Here is a 23,110-nt window from a genome sequence, read left to right on the forward strand (position 1 = left end):
CAGGAGGGTTTCATTGAACTCTATATGTAAAGAAAACTGTTGGTCTGTCCCATGACTCTTTGCACTTTTCTGTTGACCTGACAATTTCCTACTCCTTCCCCATGAGCATTCCCCATGTGGAAACTTTTGCATGACCTGAGATTTTTTCTCTCCCCTAGCTTTTTAAACTCCATAATCACTAAATCATATTAACTGTACCTCTTTTATGCATTTGCTTTATCTTTTCATTGCCACTGGAAATACAAACTTATTTATTTTATATTTATATTTCCTAGTTAGACATAGCCCCTTAACTGATGGCTTTCACAGGGAAAAAGAAACCCTACCTATAGGGGATCAGACAAAGTGGTTAGAAAAATTATAAAGATAGTTTTAGGAAATAGACACAAACCTTCTGGGAAAGCCAGTGGCCAGTAAATGATTTGGCTGAAAGTAGCCTAATCCTCTTTACTTTCAGTTGCTAGCAATAGAGGAAATATCTAGGGAATGTGGAGGAGTTTATCTAAATACCTTGTTTACTCATGTGGTCCTAAGACAAAACTTTGATCATCCGAGGGTACATGATTGCTTTGTACCGGGGGTTGGCAATGTTAATTACCTTCTAGTGATGTATACTCAAGATGTTTGTCATTTATTCTGTACCAAATAAATGCAAACTTTGCAGGCTTATCGAGGCCAACAATGCACACTCAGGCAGCAGAGCCCCTTAGCCGCACTGACAGGCAAAACATCTGTTTCAGTGTACATCTCTCATCCATCCCTAGTTCAGGGTCCCTGGGATGGACCCAGCAGGTGGTGCCCCACAAGATGAATGCTGCAAAAGAATTGTGATGGACCCCTCGAAAATGAAGGTGAAAAGGACTGCACAGTCAGTGAGTAAGTAAGTCAATGGTACCCGCTCAGGATTTCCAAGTTCGGGGGAAATAGTTCAGGCTAGGGTTTCATCATGGAACAACAGTTATCAGCACAACAGAAACAGTATATAAAAGTGTTGAAAAAGTTGCTTAAAGCTAGTGGAGCCTCGGTATCACAGGCTCAATTAAGGGACATAATGCAAACAGCTGTATTCCACAACCCATGGTTATGAAATTCCAAATTCAGCTTACCAAATGGATTTTAGATGAAGTTTTATTGGAGTAAAATCATGCCTATTTCTTCACACGTTATCTATGACTACTTTAATGCTACAATGGCAGAGTTGAAAAGCTGTGATAGAGACCACATCACCTAACATATTTCCTGTTTGGCTCTTTGCAAGAAAAGTTTGCCAATTGCTGGTTTATACCATGACCAGAATGCTCTGACACTTAAATCTAATCTTGGGACTCCCCTGCTCAAACAATTCTAATGAATCCCTGCAGAAAACATTGTTGGCTTCTAATGCATAGAAATTATTTTTTCTTTCTTACGGCAGAAACACAAGTTTATTTATATATTTATTATTCCATTACTCCCACCTCATCTACAAAATGAGAAACCATTATTCTAAGCTAATCACAGTAATAACATTTGCTTTTCTAGTGACTGGTTTACAAATGAGTATTTGTACTCGGAGGAAGATGTAGGAGAATCACTTGAGTCCAGGAGGCAGAGGTGGTAGTGAGGTAAGATCACACCATTGCACTCCAGCCTGGGTGAAAAAGTGAAACTCCATCCCCAAAACATAAATATTTAAAATGCATTCCTGTATTTTAAATATTTTCATTTTAATTTCTAACATTAGTTGAAGCAGTAAATACTCCGACTTCAATAAAAGCTCTCCGATATAAGCTGTCATTTGATGTTGACTTTTAGTGGCTATGAAAGACAGACTAATTAAATGTGCTTTAGAGTTAAATTCACAAAATATGGAGCCTTAAATCAAAGCAGAGCTAACTGTATTGAGTAGATCTAAAATATAAGAAAAGTAAAAAGAAAGGAAGTTCCAATAATTAAGACATGAAAACAAATTCTACACATAGTCTATAACCACACACATATGTTGTGAATTTCTGTCTTTTGTTTTTTGTTTTTTGTTTTTTTGGTTTGTTTGTTGCTTTTTGACATGCAGTCTCACTCTGTTAGCAAGGCTGGAGTGGCACGATCTCCGCTCACTGCAAATTCTGCTTCCTATGTTCAAGTGATTCTCCTGCCTAAGCCTACAGAGTAGCTGAGATTACAGGCACCCACCACTGCAACCGGCAATTTTTTGTTATTTTTAGTAGAGATGGGGTTTTACTATGTTGACCAGGTTGGTCTGGGACTCCTGACCTTCAGTTATCTGCCCGCCGTGGTCTCCCAAAATCCTAGGATTACAAGCATGTGCTACTGTGCACAGCCTGGTGTAAAATGGTTTAAACATGCGTGGGAATGACAACAAAAACTAATTTAGGCTGTTTTCTACCTCTAGGCAATTTACAAGAGCATAAAGACACCAAGGCCAAATGCTTTAGAGTCACTCTTCTAAAACACTGTGTCTAGCAAAGAGCCATCAAGTCATGATTTTTTAAAATTATAAGTCACACACACACACACTCAGTCACCGAATCAGAAAAAAAGAAACAGATTTTCTTTCAATTCTCAGAGTGACAACACTCACAATTGTCGTGTCAGCAAGTGAAATTTTCCCTAAGTAAAGATCAGAATTCCAATCAGCATTTGAACCATTGCAAATATTTCAGTCTCAAAATTCACCTGCCTGAAAACCAAGCACGTACAGAAATTGCAAATTGGAAACTTTATACTATCAGGACATTAAAGTAGAACCATATGAGGTAAAGCACCATTATTTTTAAAATCTCTAAATCTTATACTTGTAAATGATATTTTCTCAAACATAAATACTAACATGGGCATTATTTGTACCAATTTTTCCCAGCAAATTTTGAAAAGAAAACAACATTGGGAATAAAAACGCTCTCAACATTTCAAATATTTTAATATTCTTCTTTCCAGAGTAAAATTAAAATTACAAAATTTACCTGCTTTGACTGTTTCTCTGTCCTTCAATTCTAAGGCTTTATTTGGAATAGAAACTTTCATTCCACCAGTAGGCTAAATGGGTTTGGAAATAAAATAATATATAACGTTTACTTCACAAAATATGTAGTTAATATTCAATATAAAAATACAAAAGTTGTTACCTGCAGAAGACCATCTTTATCAGAAGACTCTAAAAGAAAAGGGACATATATAATTGATAATATGCAAGCCTGACAAAGCCTACCAAACATTCACACAGTGTGAATATGAAGATGAATCCTCATGCTTGGATGGAAAAGGGATTACACTGGGTTGTGGGGTCTTTTGGGTTATTGTCTTTGTTAACATGCCAATGTGACAGAAATATACCTAAGAAAATTTAACAAATAAATTTCATCAAACATGCTGTGAAGATTTCCACAGTGAAAAGATATTTAAAGTGACAATAACTAAAGCAGAAAAATCCTAATACCAGTAGAAGTAAGCTGCCATATAAGGAAAGAAGTTGTATTTAGTACAATGATCAAGTCATGACACCTCGCCCCCACACACAAAACAATGTCCAAGCTAACGGCAAAATGCAGTGGCATATGGTTAAGAAAACACATGAGAATCATTTATGTCAAAATACTACAAGTAGCTATCATGTTCTTCAATTTGTCCTGCAATTTAGGAATTGCAAATTTGCGATGAGGGTTCAAAGGTACAATTCACTTATCATTGCATGTTCTAAATTTATCAGCATAAATATTCACTTATAGAATAAAAGTTAATAAATAAATTTATTTTGTACCTCTGTGAAATACGATTATTTTTACATTTATGGGGTTCTCTAGTTTAGTCCTCTTAAAATTTCTTGATCCACTTATACAAAAAGGTCAATACGTACCCATCAACGAACTAATCCAGGCCCGGTGCAGTGGCTCATGCCTGTAATTCCAGCACTTTGGAAGACTGAGGAGGGTGGATGTCTCAAGGCCAGGAGTTGCAAACCAGTCTGGCCAAAATAGGAAAACCCTGTCTCCACAAAAAATACAAAAATCAACCAGGTATGGTGACACATGCCAGGAACCCAAGCTACTTGGGAGCCTGAGCTATGAGCATCACTTGAACCTAGGAAGCGGAGGTTGCAGTGAGCCAAGATCATGCTACCACACTCCAGCCCGGATGACAGAGCGAGACTCTGTCTCAAAAAAAGAAAAAAAAAAACCCTAATATGAAAGTATCAAAAACTAGAAGTCAATTTCCAGAGCCTTTTTATATATCATTAATCTGCGTAATTCAAGTTTGGAATAATGGTTATTGAAAGTAATGGTTTTAGTGTTCAAGGAATGAATTCGACAATTGCTTTGCTGCTAAAACTTATTCTATTTGTTTTACTATAAGTTGTTAAACTAGCGTTATGAAAAAGCTCTTATAAAAAACTTAGCTTCAAGAAAAAACAGACATTTCTTTGACACAGAAATATATCTCCTTTCATCAAATAATAATAAAACATGCTTAATCTCTAATTTTACCCTATTTTTAATTTTTCAGTATGACATCCTTTAACATATTTAAAGATATCAAGTATATATGCTGTTTCCCCTGAGAGATGATTGATCAATAATTAAGACAATTCAGGGATACAAACTCTCTAAAACACGCAAAATTTATGTCTAACCATTTTAAGGCTGAATATGCATGACCATATTGCATGTATGCATTTTAGAAAAAAAGTACTTAAAATCATAATCAATACTCTTTAAATAAAAACCTGCTTTAATTACGATGAGGTCGTTCTAGATTCAATAATATCTTTAAAATTTATTTCTGAAACACTGAAGAAATCTAAGAAATTCATATATGAGAATTGAAACCATTAATTCATCTGCTTGTTTTAGGTAAAAATAGGATAAGTGTACATCCTGAATAAGTGCAAAGAAAGCAGAATGCCACGAGATGGGAAATGAATATGTAACCAAAATATTTCCCTTTGTAAAGAAAATACCAGGCTTTAACCTGGTTGCTAAGACAAGACAAAAAAGCAAAACAGGCACAGATGAAACATTCAGAGCTATCTCATCATCAAGGAACCGTCTATCACTTGGCATTTAGGAATACTAGGTGTGGTTGAAAACTGTGGTTCTAAATTGTGATTCGATTATCCCTGAAGTTCAAAATCCACGCAGAGGAACCAAGTAGGGAAATACAACCTTATCTATGATTTTAATTACTATTATTTTTATAAAGGAGTGCACTGGAGATTTTAGAGTCAGGACAGGTCACATGGCATAGCTCTAAAGATTAGTGAGCCACATTTGTAATGGCTATCGAAATGTGTGGGAGTACATACTTGTATTTTAAGTACATCTCCTCAGTGAAATTGTTATGAATTGATCAGCTTGGATATATACTTAGAGAATAATACTCAATATAAATATTCACTGATTTTCATACCCAGATGGTATAATGGTATGCCAACATTTTTGTAATTTGTAGCTTAGCCATCTCAATATTTCTTGATCCACTCATGGAGGAAGATGTACAAAACTCATCAGGAATAGCAAATACGCTTTCAATATTGACATATTTGTTTCAAATTTAGTTGCAACAGACTTCTTAAATATTAATAACATTTTCTATATTAACATCAGTGCAGTACCTACGTATAACAACTATTTAAGTATTCAAGTAAAACATTCTGAATTTTCTTTCTTCTTCTTCTCTGGCTAAAAATGTACTCAAAAATAAGAGCAACATAATGCTTTCTCCTGACCCTTTTCTGTCTTCACCTTCTATATCCGATTGCTCTTCCTCCACATTTCTCCCACGAAAGGCCTCTCCTCTTGCTACTCAGAGCAAGGTCCAAGGACAACCAGCATCAGCATCGCCTGAGAACTTACTAAAAATGCAGAATCCCAAGTCGGCTGAATCACAGTGTGAATTGTTAACAAGGTTTCCAGCTGATTTTCTAATGTCTGAAAACTTCTGGTCTATACGGAGAGTATGTGACACATTACATACACGTGTGGCCGTGCATATATGCTTATTCTCACCTACTGCAAATACAACACAGCTCTCCATGGTCAGGTGCTTCCATCCCTAATGGCTTCCCACCAGTGAGAAAGACGGGAAGAGTCACAATATTTTTAAGCTAATTCTCTGGTAAGGTCTGGTACTAGAAGGTCACTTTATATTCTTCCCAAATTTCTAACCATACCCGATCTTTTCCTAAAGAATCATTTCATTTTACCGTCCTCCATTATATTAAACCTGCTTCTTGTTCCTTCCTGTACTCTGTGTACCGTCTGTCTTTCTCAGTCTTCATTTCCTCTTTTACTACTGTCTTCTTTCTTATTTTCTCATTTTCCTCAGGTCTTGGAATATCTTGAATTCAAACTAATAATTCAGATCCCTTTCAATGCTCTCAATGTAGTCTGTTGCTAACAGCTGATAAGATGTACAATTTACTACCCATTTCAATGCTGTTTTTTTCTATGTTTGCATTTAGGAGGTAACTGTCTTCTAATATTAGAGGACATCCTTCCTCATCACTTTAGAGAAATATTTGGTCAAATGACTTTTTAAATAAAAAATTATTCTTACCTTCTAATTTTCCACTTATTGTATTGAATTCTTTTCGATGTGGAGCCTTGGGTAAATATACATCATTCTGTAAAAGATCCTCAAGGAAACTCTGTTAAAAGTAATATCAATAAATAATTTCAATGCAGAAATAGCAGTAATGAAGAGTACCAAAATTTCCCAATTGAAATCTTTTTGTAAAACACACTTTCCTACTTTACAAGCAATTCGACTTCAGAGCAGACATGCGTTGAAACCCAAAACATTTTGATAGAAAATCTCATGTAACACTCTCTACATCAAGTTTTTCTTTACGTTCATGACGCTATGAACTTGGTTAGTGAGAAGGAAAAACAAATCACATGCACGAAAATAATCACTCATGCATATTTCAAATAGTAACTTTCTGAAAAATATCTAACTTGTGTTGTAGTCCTCATCAAAAATAAATACGACATTTCAAACAAAACACAATGCACTCGCTATTTGCCATAACTCATGCCACATTAAACATTTAAACTATTCATGAAGATAGAATTGCTCAGTGTTAAAAATGATACACGTCATGAAGAGAACTTTTAGAATCTGTCAAATAATGTATGCACAGAATGGTGAAAAGCTGTTTTATTTTGGTGAACAGGGCTTAAAACAAGCAACGAGTTTTTGACAAAATTTATGCTGATCGAAAAAGTGCTTCAGTAGAATGTAAATGCAGTAAGAAAAATTATGTCATGTCTAAACGAAAGCAAACAAATATTAAAATCTTTTTGTCTGATGACAAATCAGAAAAAATCTACTTGTCTATTGACTTCCACCCTTTGCTGTTACCACCAGGCAGCAGCTGCTTATTTCTAAGAGGTCACACATTGTCCACGTCTTTCCACAGCTGTGACCTTAAAATACATCACTATTATTTGACGCTCATGCTGCTGCAGCTTGACTGCCTGCCATAAAGGGACTCGAGGAGTTCTTTTGTGAAAATAATTTATATTTTTCAAAAGACTACTCAACCAATACTCTTGTTATTATAGTCCCACAAGGTTTCCTATTCTTCACGCTTTTCTTTCTCCTAAAATGTTCCTCAGGTCTATACTGAACAAGAAAGAAATGTCAATGTGTCAATTCCCAGCATTAATTTTTCGGGCCCCAACTTTTACAATACTGCAGTTTAAATTGTCTCTCTACAAATTCAATTAGAACTCTTGTACATCTAGATATACCACAGAATCATAAATTTGTCCTCATCAGGACTCAGTGTAGTTCTTTCACTTTTAGACAAACTTATTTCAGATCCCATGTGAATGTCTAGTGACTTCTAAGCCTTAGTTTTTACACTATACCACACTGGCTTCTTAAATTAATCCTAGAAATTACCAGAACTTCACTACGAAACAGTAATCTACTTAGAACATAGATTCTCTATAAGCATATTCTGAAAAATATCAAAAATGATTTCGGGGGGACATATGCAGAGGTGAGAAAATAAAGTCTAAGCCTCTGATTTTATATTTTCATATCATGCAACACTAATATTTTTAAAAAATCAATTATACACAGTACCTCAAAATTCAAACAATCTACTTCATCATCCTTTTGTTTGGATTCTGATGGGAACTTCTGAGCTATAAAGGTTAATCACAGATACATTCATGAGAACATTTCTCTACTGTAAACTTTAACAACACATACAAATCTACTTTCATTCACAAATTTGAGGTTTTTTCCCTCTGTAGACAGTATATTCTTTTTGTCGATTACTGTCACTACTTCTATAGTCAATCCGTTAGAATTGAAATATAAAAAGCCTGAAAATTAACATTATAGCATTCATTATAATGCAGAAAAAAGAAATTTGACTAACTCATATGAATTTTTTATTTACAAAGCAGTCATTTTCTCTTCTCCCATGAAACACAGTAAGTTCTATACTTGCTGTTCTTTCAGGAAACTTTAATTACCTATTATCTCTCATTTCGTTGTAAATATTCATTTTGTAGTATTACTTAGCTTGACTGACTCTGCAATTTCTATTACAGTAGAGACTTATCTAAGTCAGTAGATAAAACTAACTCAAAGACTCTGAAATCTGCATGTTTTCATTTTTATTTATTACTTATCAGCATAAAAATTGTATAGTTAACTACGGTACAGTCATACAAGGGAATTTTATACGCACACGAATATGAAAAAACACAGTTAATTGTGTCCACTATGGATGTCTCTAAAAATTATCATGCTGACCACAAAAGAATGTTGCCAAAAATTACACTGTACACCCATGTACGCATTAGAAGTTGAAAAAAAATTTTACATATTAAATATGAGCACGCACACACGTTGTAAAATATTTAAACATGCATAAGAATTGTTTAAAAAAGTAGTTTAGAATATTGGTCACTTCTAGACAATAAATGGAACTAGTGTAAAAAGACTCTGGGGCAGGGTGCGATGGCTCCCGGCAGTAAAGTCAGCACTTTGGGAGGCCGAGGTGGGAGGATCACCAGGTCAACAGATCGAGATCATCCTGGCTAACATGGTGAAACCCCGTCTCCCCTAAAATATACAAAAAATTAACCGGGTGTGGTGGCGGGCGCCTATTGTCCCAGTTACTTCCGAGGCTGAGGCAGGAGAATGCCTTGAATCTGGGAGGCGGAGCTTAAAATGAGCCGAGATCTCCCCACTGCTCCCCAGCCTGGGCCAGAGAGCGAGACTCCCTCTCAAAAAAAAGAAAAGAAAGAAAAAAGAAAATTTAAGACATGAAAACAAATTCTACACATAGTCTACAACCACACACATAGGCTGTGAAATTTTGTTTGTTTGTTTGTTGGCTTTGTGAGACGGAGTCTCACTCTGTCACTCAAGCTAAAGTGGCACAAGCTCGACTCACTGCAACTAGGTTCAAGCGATTTTCCTGCCTCAGCCTCCAGAGTAGCTGAGATTACAGGCACCCACCACCACAACCGGCGATTTTTGGTTATTTTTTGTAGAGATGGGGTTTCACTATGTTGACCAGGTTGGTCTGGGACTCATGACCTTCAGTTATCTGCCCGCCTTGGTCTCCCAAAATGACAGGATTACAGGCATCTGCCACTGTGTACAGCCTGGTGTAAAGTGTTTCAAACGTGCCTGGGAATGACAACCAAAACTAATTCAGGCTGTTTTGTACCTCTAGGCAATTAATTACAGTAGCATAAAAAGTGACTCAAATGCTTTAGAGTCACTCTTCTACAACACTGTGTCTAGCAAAGAGCCATCAAGTCATGATTTTTTAAAATTATAAGTCACACACACACACAGAAACACACACAGACACCCCACACACCCACTCAGTCACCGAATCAGAAAATGAGAAACTGATTTTCTTTCGATTCTCAGAGTGACAACACTCACAACTGTCATGTCAGCAAGTGAAACTTTCCTCTAAGATCAGAATTCCAATCAGCGTTTGAACCACTGCAAATATTTCACAGTCTCAAAATTCACCTGTCTGAAAACCAAGCACGTACAGAAATTGCAAATTGGAAACGTTATACTATCAGGACATTAAAGTTGAACCACATGAGGTTAAGCAGAATACTTTTTTAAACTCTTAATCTTAGGCTTGTAAATGGCATTTTCTAAAACATAAATACTAGCATTGGCAGTATTTGTACCAAGATTTCCCGTCAAATTTTGAAAAGAAAACAACACTGGGAATAAAAGGGCTCTCAGCATTTCAAATATTTTAATATTCTTCTTTCCAGAGTAAAATTAAAATTACAAAATTTACCTGCTTTGACTGTTTCTCTGTCCTTCAATTCTAAGGCTTTATTTGGATTAGAAGCTTTCATTCCACTGGTAGGCTAAATGGGTTTGGAAACAAAATAATTAATATATAATGTATACTTCATAAAATATATAGTTAATATTCAAGATAAAAATAGAAAAGTTGTTACCTGCAGAAGACCATCTTTATCAGAAGACTCTAACAGAAAAGGGACATATATAATTGACAATATGCAAGCCTGACAAAGCCTACCAAACATTCACACAGTGTGAATATGAAGATGAATCCTCATGCTTGGATGGAAAAGGGATTACACTGGGTTGTGGGGTCTTTTGGGTTATTGTCTTTGTTAACATGCCAACGTGACAGAAATATCCCTAAGAAAATTTAACAAATAAATTTCGTCAAACACGCTGTGAAGATTTCCACAGTGAAAAGATATTTAAAGTGACAATAACTAAAGCAGAAAAATCCTAATACCAGTAGGAGTAAGCTGCCATATAAGGAAAGAAGTTGTATTCAGTAAGATGACCAAGTCATGACCCCCGCCCCCTCAAAAAAACGAGATGTCCAAGCTGATGGTAGAATGCTATGATATACAGTTAAGGAAACACATGAGAATCACTTATGTCAAAATACTACAAGTAGCTCTTATGTTCTTCAGTTTGTCCTGTAGTTTAGAAGTTGCAAATTTGCGATGAGGGTTCAAAGGTACAATTCACTTATCATTGCAGAGAATGCTCTAAATTTATCAGCATAAATATCTACTTATAGAATAATAGTTAATAAATATGTTCATTTTTGTACCTGTGTGAAATATGAGTATTTTTACATTTATGGGGTTCTCTAGTTTAGTCCTCTTAAAATTTCCTGATCCACTTATACAAAAAGGTCAAAGCATACCCATCAACAGACTAATCCAGGCCTGGTGCAGCGGCTCATGCCTGTAATTCCAGCATTTTGGAAGGCCGAGGAGGGCGGATCTCCTGAGGCCAGGAGTTCCAAACCAGCCTGGCCAAAATAGCGAAACCTGTCTCCACAAAAATACAAAAATCAGCCAGGTATCGTGGCACATGCCTGGAACCCAAGCCACTCGGGGGCCTGAGCTACGGGAATCACTTGAACCCAGGAGGCGGAGGTTGCAGTTGGCCAAGATCATGCCACTGCACTCCAGCCTGGATGACAGAGCGAGATTCTGTCTCAACAAAAAGAAAAAAAAAAAAAAAAAAAACAAAACCAAAAAAACCTAATATGAAAGTATCAAAAACTAGAAGTCAATTTCCAGAGACTTTTTACGTATCATGAACCTGCGTGTTGCAATGTTAGAATAATGGTTATTGAAAATAACAATTTCAGCGTTCAAGGAATGAATTCTACAATTGCTTTGTTGCTAAAATTTATTCTATTTGTTATACCATATCAGTTGTTAAACTACTGTTATGAAAAAGCTCTTATGAAACACTTAGCTTCAAGAAATAACAGACATTTCTTTCACATAGAAATATATCCCTTTCATCAAATCATACTAATAAAATAGGCTTAATCTCTCAGTTTTCTCTACTTTTACATTTTTCAGTATGACATACCTTAATATATTTAGAAATACCACTTGTACATGTTGTTTCCCTTGAGAGATGATTGATCAGCTCTCAATTAAGGCACTTCAGGGATATTAACCCTCTAAAACACACCAAATTTATGTCTAACCCTTTTAAGGCTAAATACGCATGATCATATTGCATGTATGTGTTTTAGGGAAAAAAAAGTGCTTAACATTGTATCCGATACGCTTTAAATAAAAACCTGCTTTAATTACAATGAGAAGGTCGTTCTCGATTCATTAGTATCTTTCAAACTTACGTCTGAAGCACTGAAGAAACCTCAGAAATTCAGATGTGAGAATTGATACCATTAATTCATGTGCTTGTTTTAGGTAAAAATATGATAAACGTACATCCTCACTAAGGGCAAAGACAGCAGAGTGCCATGAGATAGGAAATGAATATGTAACCAAAATATTTTCCTTTATGAAGAAAATAGCTGGCTTTCACTTTTCTAAGACAAGATAAAAAAGCAAAACAGGCAGAGATGAAACATTCACAGCTATCTCATCATCAAGGAACCGTTTACCACTTGGAACTTAGGAACCCTAGGCATGGTTGAAAACTCTATTTCTAAATTGTGATCTGATTTTCCTTGAAGTTCACAATCCAGGAAATACTACCCTAGTTATTTTCTTTTATTACTTTTATTTTTATAAAGGGGTACGCTGGAGATTTTTTAGAGTCAGGACAGGTCACATGGCATAGCCCGAAAGATTAGTGAGCCACATTTGTAATGGCTATTGAAATGTATGGCTTTGCATACCTGTATATTAAATACTTCACTTTTAATTTCTAATATAGCATGAAGCAGGACATACACTTAAACAAAGGCTTGTTGGCATCTGTAATTATACTTATGTTGCTTTTGAATCATCATGAAGAGAGTCCAATTAAACGTGGTGCTACGTGAACATGCAATATGCACACTACGAAATCTTTTCTTGTTGTTTTTTAGACGGAGTCCCGTCCTGTCGCCCAGGCTGGAGTGCAGGGGCGCGATCTCGGCTCACTGCAAGCTCCGCTTCCCGGGTTCTCGCATTCTCCTGCCTCAGCCTCCCGAGTAGCTGGGACTGCAGGTGCCCGCCACCAAGCCCGGCTAATTTTTTGTATGTTTTCGTAGAGACGGGGTTTCACCATGTTAGCCAGGATGGTCTCGATCTGCCGACCTCGTGATCCACCAGCCTTGGCTTCCCACAGTGCTGAGATTACAGGCGTGAGACACTGCATCCGGCCTGAAATCTTTTTTTTTTTTTTTTTTTTTTTTTTTTTTTGAGATGGAGTCTTGCTCTCTCGCCCAGGCTGCAGTGCTGCGGTGGGATCTCAGCTCACTGCAAGCTCCGCCTCCCGGGTTCAAGCCATTCTCCTGACTCAGCCTCTGGAGTAGCTGGGACTACAGGCGCCCGCCACCAAGCCCGGCTAGTTTTTTGTATTTTTTGGTAGAGAGGATGTTTCGCTGTGTTAGCCAGGATGGTCTCGATCTCCTGACCTCGTGATCCACCCGTCTCGGCCTCCCAAAGTGCTGGGATTACAGGTTTGAGCCACCGCGCCCGGCCTGAAATCTTAAAATAAATGAAAGGCGATCTAATCGCCGAACAAAACAAAGTTGCTGTGGAATGACAAGAACACGGTACAACCATTTATATATGATGTTTGCAAAAAGCTTTAATACCAATATGTATATGCTGAGTGATGAGGAGAGAAGTGATCTTGAATCAGAGGAGCAAATCATGACACTGAGAAAATAAATGCAACAGCTGGACGGAGAATGCTACGCTGTGTCCTCAACGCAGCACATTAAAATAATATATATCATTGTATTGCAAGCATTCATCGTGCTCTTTACCATGTCCTGTCATTGAGAAGATACACCGTTCAGATGAGAGTTCAGCTGAATGTAGAATTCACATCTCCTCAGTGAAAGCGTTTTGAATTGATCAGCTTGGATATATACTTAGAGAATAATACTCAATATAAATATTCACTGATTTTCATACCCAGATGGTATAATGGTATGTCAACATTTTTGTATTTTGTAGCTTAGCCATCTCAATATTTCTTGATCCACTCATGGAGCAAGATGTGCAAAACTCATCAGGAATAGCAAATACGCTTTCAATATTGATATATCTGTTTCAAATTTAGTTGCAACAGACTTCTTAAATATTAATAACATTTTCTATATTAATATCAGTACAGTACCTATGAATAACAACAATTTAAGTATTCAAGTAAAACATTCTGAATTTTCTTTCTTCTTCTTCTCTGGTTAAAAACATACTCAAAAAAAAGAGCAACATAATGCTTTCTCCTGACCCTTTTCTGTCTTCACCTATATCCGATTGCTCTTCCTCCACATTTCTCCCACGAAAGGCCTCTCCTCTTGCTACTCAGAACAAGGTCCAAGGACAACCAGCAACAACATCACCTGACATCTTATTAAAAATGCAGAATCCCTAGTCGGCTGAATCACAGTGTGAATTGTTAACAAGGTTTCCAGCTGATTTTCTAATGTCTGAAAACTTCTGGTCTATATGGAGTGTATATGAGAAATTACATACATTAGTGGCCGTGCATATATGCTTATTCCCACCTACTGCAAATACAACACAGCTCTCCATGGTGAAGTGCTTCCATCCCTCACAGCTTCCCACCACTGAGAAAGTTGGAAAGAGTCACAGTATTTTTGCACTAATTCTCTGGTAATTTTTGGTACTGGAAAGTCACTTTATATTCTTCCCAAATTTCTAACCATACCCGATCTTTTCCTAAAGAATCATTTCATTTTACCATCCCGCATTATATAAACCTGCTTTTCGTTCCTTCCTGTACTCTGTGTACTCTCTGTCTTTCTCAGTCTTCATTTCCTCTTTTACTACTATCTTCTTTCTTATTTTCTCATTTTCCTCAGGTCTTGGAATATCTTGAATTCAAACTAATAATTCAGTTTCCTTTCAGCACTCTCAATGTAGTCTGTTGCCAACACCTGATAAGAAGTACAATTTATCACAATTTCACTTCACATTTTTTCCATGCTTTGCATTTAGGAGGTACTTTTCTTCGGCTATTTGGTGGTATCTTTCCTCATCTGTTTATAGAAATACTTGGTCAAATGTCTCTTTAAATAAAAATGGTTCTTACCTTCTAATTTTCCACTTATTTTACTGAATTCTTTTTGATGTGTAGCCTTGGGTAAACATTCATCATTCTGTAAAAGATTCTCAAGGAAATTCTGTTAAAAGTAATATCAATAAATAATTTCAACGGAGAAATCCCAATAATGAAGAGTATCAAAATTTCCTAATTAAAATCTTTTGGAGGAACACAGTTTCCTACTTTATAAGCAATTTGACTTAAGAGCAGACGTGTGTTGAAACCCAAAACATTTTGATAGAAAACCTCACGTAACGCTCTCTATATCAAGCTTATCTTTACGTTCATGATGCGATTAACTTGGTTAGTGAGAAGGAAAAACAAGTCACATGCACGAAATAATTCACTCCTGCGTATTTCAAAAAGTAACTCTCTTAAAAATATCTAGCTTGTGTTGTAGTCCTTATAAAAAATCAACATGACATTTCAAACAAAATACAATACACTTGCTAGTTGCCATAACACATACCGCATTAAACATTTAAACTGCCGGGCGTGGTGGCTCACGCCTGTAATCCCAGCACTTTGGGAGGCCGAGGTGGGCAGATCACAAGGTCAGGAGATCGAGACCATGGTGAAACCCCGTCTCTACTAAAAATAGAAAAAAATAGCCAGGCGCAGGGGCGGGCGCCTGTAGTCCCAGCTACTCGGGAGGCTGAGGCAGGAGAATGGCGTGAACCCGGGAGGCGGAGCTTGCAGTGAGCCGAGATTGTGCCACTGCACTCCAGCCTGGGCGACAGAGCGAGACTCCGTCTCAAAAAAAAAACAAAAAACAAAAAAAAAAACATTTAAACTATTCATGATGAGAGTATCGTTTAGTGTTAAAAATGATGCATGTCATGAAGAGAACTTTGAGAGTCTGTCATGTAATGTATGCACAGATGTTGAAAACGCTTCTTTGTTTTGGTAAACAGGAGCTTAAAACAAGCAACGTGTTTTTAACAAAATGTATGCTAATAGAAAAAGTGCTTGAATTGAATGTAAATGCAGTAAGAAAAAAATATGTCGTATCTAAATGAAAGCAAGCAAATATTAAAATCTTTTTGTCTGATGACAAATCAGATAAAATCTACTTGTCTATTGCCCTCCACCCTTTGCTGTTACCACCAGGCAGGAGCTGCTTATTTCTAAGAGGTCAGATATTTCCTATGTCTTTCCACAGTTGTGACCTTAAAATACATCACTATTGTTTGACGCTTATGCTGCTGCAACTTGACTGCCTGCCATAAAGGGACTCAAGGAGTTCTATTTGTGAAAATAATTTATATTTTTCAAAAGACTACTCAACCAGTACTCTTGTTTTTATGGTCCCACAAGGTTTCCTATTCCTCACACTTTTCTTTCTCCTGAAATGTTCCCTCAGGTCTATACTGTACAATATAGAAGTGTCAATACATTCAAGTCCCAGGCGTTAACTTTTCAGGTACCAACTTTTAGAATACTGCAGTGTAGACTCTCTCTCTATGAATCCATTTAGAAATTTTGTACATCTAGATATACCACAGAGTTATAAATCTGCCCACAGCTGGACCCAGTATATTTCTTTTGCTTTTAGATAAACTTACTTCAGATCCCATGTGAATTTCTAGTGACTTCTAAGCCTTTTTTTTATACTGTACCCCACTGGCTTCTTAAATTAATCCTAGAAATTAGCAGAATTTCACTATGAAGCAGTTATCTACTTAGCACATAAATTCTCTATTAAGCGTATTCTGAAAAATATCAAACATGATTTGGGGGTGACATATGCAGAGGTGAGAAAGTCTAAGCCTCTGATTTTATGTTTTTGTATCATGCAATACTAATATTTTAAAAAATCAATAATACGCAGTACCTCAAAATCCAAGGAATTTTCTTCATTGTCCTTTTGTTTTGATTCTGATTGGAACATCTGAGCTATAAAAGGTTAATCACAGATACATTCATGAGAACTTTTCTCTACTATGAACTTTAAAAACATATACAAATCTACTTTCATTCACGAATCTGAGGTGTTTTCCTAGCTCGTATATTCTTTTTGTCGATTACAATCACTACTTCTGTAGTCAATCCGTTAGAATTGAAATCTAAAAAATCTGACATTTAATGTTATATCATTCATTAAAATGCAGAAAACTATATTTTACTTGTGATCTCAACATCCATAAAGTTCACATTTCATGCACAGGGTCCAAGAAACCAAATCATACCTTGGTATGTCACCATTTTCACTCATTTTTAGAAGTGTACCCTGGATGGTTTCAGAGATCTGACAAGTCGCAACACTGTAGCTCTATACTGTGTGGGTCACAGTTCGAATTCTTAGTGGAATGTATGACTTCACAAGGAAATACTTTAAATATTTTAGTTTTAATTTCCAATAACTAAAAATTCAGTATATAAAACTAACTTAAAGACTGAAATCTGCTTGTTTTCATTTTTATTTATTATTTATCAGCTTAAAAATTGTGTAGTACATTCATACAATGGAATTTTATAAGCCACCTAATATTTAAAAACACAGTTAATTGTGTCCACTATGGATATCTCTAAAAATTATAATGCTTATCGAAAAACAATGTTGCCAAAAATTACATTGTACCACCATATACGCATTGGAAGTTGAAAAATATTTTACATATTAAATATGACTATGCATAACTGTTGTAAAATGTTTAAACATGCATAAGAATAGTTTTTAAAGATAGTTTATTATATTGGTTTCTTCTAGGCAATAAATAGTACTAGTGTACATCCCAAAGGACCTCTTCAAGGAGAACAACAAACCACTGCTCAGTGAAATAAAAGAGGATACAAACAAATGGAAGAGCATTCCATGCTCACGGATAGAAAGAACCAATATTGTGAAAATAGCCATACTGCCCCAGGTAATTTATAGATTCAATGCCATCCCCATCAAGCTACCAATGAGTTTCTTCACAGAATTGGAAAAAACTACCTTAAAGTTCATATGGAACCAAAAAAGACCCCGCATTGCCAAGACAGTCTTAAGCCAAAAGAACAAAGCTGGAGGCATCACACTACCTGACTTAAAACTATACTACAAGTCTACAGTAACCAAAACAGCATGGTACCAGTACCAAAACAGAGATATAGACCAATGGAACAGAACAGAGTCCTCAGAAATAATACCACACATCTACAGCCATCTGATCTTTGACAAACTTGACAAAAACAAGAAACGGGGAAAGGATTCCCTATTTAATAAATGGTGCTGGGAAACTTGGTTAGCCATAAGTAGAAAGCTGAAACTGGATCCTTTCCTTACTCCTTACACGAAAATTAATTCAAGATGGATTAGAGACTTAAATGTTAGACCTAATACCATAAAAACCCTAGAAGAAAACCTAGGTAATATCATTCAGGACATAGGCATGGGCAAGGACTTCATGTCTAAAACACAAAAAGCAATGGCAACAAAAGCAAAAATTGACAAATGGGATCTAATGAAACTAAAGAGCTTCTGCACGGCAAAGGAAACTACCATCAGAGTGAACAGGCAACCTACAGAATGGGAGAACATTCTTGCAATCTACTCATCTGACAAAGGGCTAATATCCAGAACCTACAAAGAACTCAAACAAATTTACAAGAAAAAAACAAACAACCCTATCAAAAAGTGGGCAAAGGATATGAACAGACACTTCTCAAAAGAAGACATTCATACAGCCAACAGACACATGAAAAAATGCTCATCATCACGGGCCATCAGAGAAATGCAAATCAAAACCACAATGAGATACCATCTCACACCAGTTAGAATAGCAATCATTACAAAGTCAGGAAACAACAGGTGCTGGAGTGGATGTGGAGAAATAGGAACACTTTTACACTTTTGGTGAGATTGTAAACTAGTTCAACCATTGTGGAAAACAGTGTGGTGATTCCTCAAGGATCTAGAACTAGAAATTCCATTTGACCCAGCCATCCCATTACTGGGTATATACCCAAAGGATTATAAATCATGCTGTTATAAAGACACATGCACACGTATGTTTATTGTGGCACTATTCACAATAGCAAAGACTTGGAATCAACCCAAATGTCCATCAGTGACAGACTGGATTAAGAAAATGCGGCACATATCCACCATGGAATACTACACAGTCATAAAAAAGGATGAGTTCGTGTCCTTTTTAGGGACATAGATGCAGCTGGAAACCATCATTCTCAGCAAACTATCCCAAGAACAGAAAACCAAATACTGCATATTCTCACTCATAGGTGGGAACTGAACAATGAGATCACTTGGACACAGGAAAGGGAACATCACACCCTAGGGCCTATTGTGGAGGGGGGACAGGGGAGGGATAGCATTAGGAGATATACCAAGTGTAGGTGACGAGTTAATGGGTGCAGCACACCAACATGGCACATGTATACATATGTAAGAAACCTGCATATTGTGCACATGTACCCTAGAACTTAAAGTATAGTAATAAAAATAATAATAAACAGTACTAGTGTAAAAAGACTCTAAAGCCAAATGCTTCAGAATCACAGTTTTATGAAAAAGTGTGTTTATCAAATATTCACAAAGAAATGACTGATTACTTTCCTCATCTTTACATAGTAAAGGTAAAACACACAAAAACAGACACACACAGGCACACACGATTAAACACACACACAAACACACATAGTTCACTACTCAGAGTTACTGATTTTCTTAGGATTCTCAAAGTGACAACACTGGAAATCAGGTCATTAATGTTGAAACACAAGTGTTATATCAATAAAAGAAGCGATCCGAAGTAAACCATGGAATTGAATCAAGCTTCGAAGAACTAAAAAAAATTAGATTTTCAAAATCCACTTTCTTGAATCCTTAAGAAACACAGAAGTTCAAAATAGAAAACATTACAGTTTTTGGATACAAAACTAGAAACACCTGAGGTTAAGGTTACATTTAAAAAAAACTATTGAAAATTACTGTTCTTGTAATATCAGGTTTTCAAATATAAATACCAGTATTGCCATTACTTAGATCAAATCTTTTCATCAAAGTTGAAAAAAATTAAGCATTGGAGATAGAAAGACTATCAAACTGTTCAATATTGAAATATTCATATTTCCATAGTTAAATTGAAAAATTTACCTATTCTCAATGTTTGTTCATTCTTCCATTTGAAGGCTTTATTTGGAACAGAGTTTTGCATTTTAGTGGCAGGCTAAATGGGTTTGGAAGCGAAATGATTATTAAAGAATGTATACTTCACAAAATACGTAGTTAATAAGTCATTAAAAATGAAATTATAAAACCAAATACCTTGAAGGCAGATGGCTTCTCAGGAGGCTCTTAAAAGCAAAAGAGATTTATCATCAATCATATGTAAATATGACAAAACCAACCACAAATGAATGCAGTGATAGTATCTAACTGAGTTCTCTTGGTTGACTTTGAGAATGAATACTTTAGATTTGGAAAGTTTGTTTAGGACACACACATGACAGGAATACACTGAAGAAAATATAAATAAAGGTTTCACAGATCATGCAGTTAAGACTTCAAAAGTGAGATTGTGTTTCACGTGTAAAAAGGGTTGATATGAGAAAATAAATGTCAAAGCTGAACATGGAATGCTACACCATGTACTAAATGAAACACATTAGAATCATTTATATTATTCCATTCATCATGTTATTTAATATGGCCTATCTTTGGAAAGGTATATAGTTATGATGAGAGTTCAGCTGAATGTAGAATTGACATCTCGTCAGTGAAGAGTTATGAATTGATCAGTTTGGACATATACTTAGGTCATAATACAAAATAGAAATATTCGTTGTTTTCCATAACCATGTGGTGTAATCATAGGCCTACATTTCTGTATCCTCTAGTTTATTCATCTGAATGCTTCTTGATCCACTCATGCAAGAAGATGTATAAAACTCATCGTGGAAATAATCTATACTAAGCTTTCAATATTGACATATTTATATAAAAATTAACCATAATAGATGTATTAAACATAAATAACTTTTTATATTGTTAAGTCACCACAATATTTATTTTAAAAAGCAATCTTATTATTCAAGTATAAATTCAGTATTTTTTTGGTTCCTACAATTCGTCTGATTTGGTGTATCGTTGGTCTATAATAAATTTTTGTGGAATGGCAATTTTACCAAAACAACTCACTTTCTTAAAAATAAAGCCAGTGTTCTTAATTTCAAATATATCTCATTTGAATAGCTAACATCAACAAAATATATATTTGTCATGACTGATTGTAACAGAGAAACCTAATGAGTCCCTGTGGTTACCACAATTCTAGCAAGCCTCCTGCTTCCAGTAGTCTCTGGAGTGTCCACAATTTACTTTCTGAAGTACAAATAATCTAAATGCATCCGAAATGAGTTCACTCAACTTTCCTTCTCAGAGTCTTCTCAGAGTCTTCTCAGAAAGAAGCTACCTTCTTTCTTGTTTGTACCCTGTTACCTGCCTCAAAATGCCTCTACTAAAAAATAAAAATAAAAAATAAAAAAAAACCCTAACTCCGTAGAATTGATTCTTTCCATCCAACACCATTTCAAATTTATTTTTTCATCACTCCTTTCTCCTTGTTTAGAGAGAGTATCTTAAATTTATAATTTCTGTTTCTTTGTCTTTTTCTTCTTCTTCTGATTCCAAGACTAATCTGTGTCACTGGAAAATGACATTCTTTGTTTTTCAGCATAAAAGCCACTTAAGAAGGCCCTGTTGCTTCCCTTCACCCTAAAACACTACAGAGAGTCCCCTGAAATATTTGAAATGTTGAAAAGCTGAACCTACAAATTTCAAATTGCAAATGTATATTTGTTACTGGGAATATTTTTCTCACTAAATTACCACTTCTATTATTTTGGTATAAAAAATAAAATTGTCATTACTTGTTTGATCTTGTGGAGCTTGTTCAATAATGCCAATATCATGTTTTTGTTGTCCAGTTACTGTCTTTGTTGCTCCCTCCTATTACAAACAAAAAACAGAAAGTAACAACAACAACAACAATAAAAACTTCAGAAAAAAATTGTATGTATTAACTCAGTTATTCACTCAATTTGTCAGTAGGACAAACAACAACAACAACAAATACACACATTGTATTTATCAAATCATAGGCACTATTCTGGGAAAAGCAGAAAATATCCATGGAAGATAGATTCTAGCCTATATTCAAGAAATGGTAGAGATATGTGAAAACAAATAAGAACACAAAAGTATACTTCACCAGTTCTACAATTTAAGTCATTAAAATACATAAGGGCAAAAAGGAGAGAAAAATCAGTTTTACCTGAAAAGCATAGAAAATGCTGCCATAATGGGACCATATTTGGAAGGACAGACAAAGTGCAGAGTCAGGATACAAAGACTCTTGGCGCAATAGCATGTGCAAAATAATAAGGCATGAAACAACATGGCAACTGAAGGATGCCAAAGTTATGTTGTAAAACTGGAACACAGTCAGAGGAAATGAATTGAAGAGATAAAATGGGGCCAAACCATATACGGTATGTGTCACACTAGAATGTGAAATTACCCCTTCATGTAACGGGTATTCACTCAATATGCGGATGAGTTGCATCATTACAAATATAGTTTAGAAAGGTGACCCTTCCAGCGGTGTAAAGATGAACATGGGGAGATGGGGCAAAAGTAGAAAGGAGTACTTCAAAATTATAGGTAGAGAGTTAATTATGATAATAAGATATGGAAAATTATAAGAAGGTAGATAATACAAAATTTGGTGTGTGACTGGATTGGTGACCTGGAGGAGGGTTGAAGTGCAGGATGTGGGGTACGGTTGAAGTGCTGGTTGAAGTGCTTGAGTATTTCATGGCTACTTTCTAGGTGTTATTTACTAGGATGGGGAAACCAGATGACAGAGTAAATTACAAAGAGTCAGGAAAGAATCAGGAAAAAAATAAAAATGATGTTTTCAGTTTGAGACCTATAAGATTTCAGGCATCTAAGGGGCTTGGAAGAAAGATCTGGATAAATACATTTGGAGTATGAGTAGATTACCTACTTGAGGAAAATTACAAAGTGATAAGAAAATAAATATAAGCTAGACTAAAT

General features: G+C 35.8%; 1 protein-coding gene across 1 annotated transcript in view; it reads right to left on the minus strand.

Annotated features, from left to right (window-relative positions):
• Positions 1-23,110, minus strand: part of LOC711226 (ankyrin repeat domain-containing protein 30B) — a 115,460-nt gene that overhangs the window by 48,163 nt on the left and 44,187 nt on the right. Inside the window, 11 exon segments of the mRNA XM_077947962.1 lie at positions 2,961-3,033; positions 3,123-3,151; positions 6,550-6,640; positions 8,089-8,150; positions 10,298-10,370; positions 10,464-10,492; positions 15,037-15,127; positions 16,883-16,944; positions 20,147-20,219; positions 20,318-20,346; positions 21,922-22,000. Of these exon segments, the coding sequence (XP_077804088.1) occupies positions 2,961-3,033; positions 3,123-3,151; positions 6,550-6,640; positions 8,089-8,150; positions 10,298-10,370; positions 10,464-10,492; positions 15,037-15,127; positions 16,883-16,944; positions 20,147-20,219; positions 20,318-20,346; positions 21,922-22,000 (691 nt within the window).

The sequence above is a fragment of the Macaca mulatta genome, chromosome 9, assembly GCF_049350105.2.
Source record: "Macaca mulatta isolate MMU2019108-1 chromosome 9, T2T-MMU8v2.0, whole genome shotgun sequence".
NCBI lineage: Eukaryota > Metazoa > Chordata > Mammalia > Primates > Cercopithecidae > Macaca > Macaca mulatta.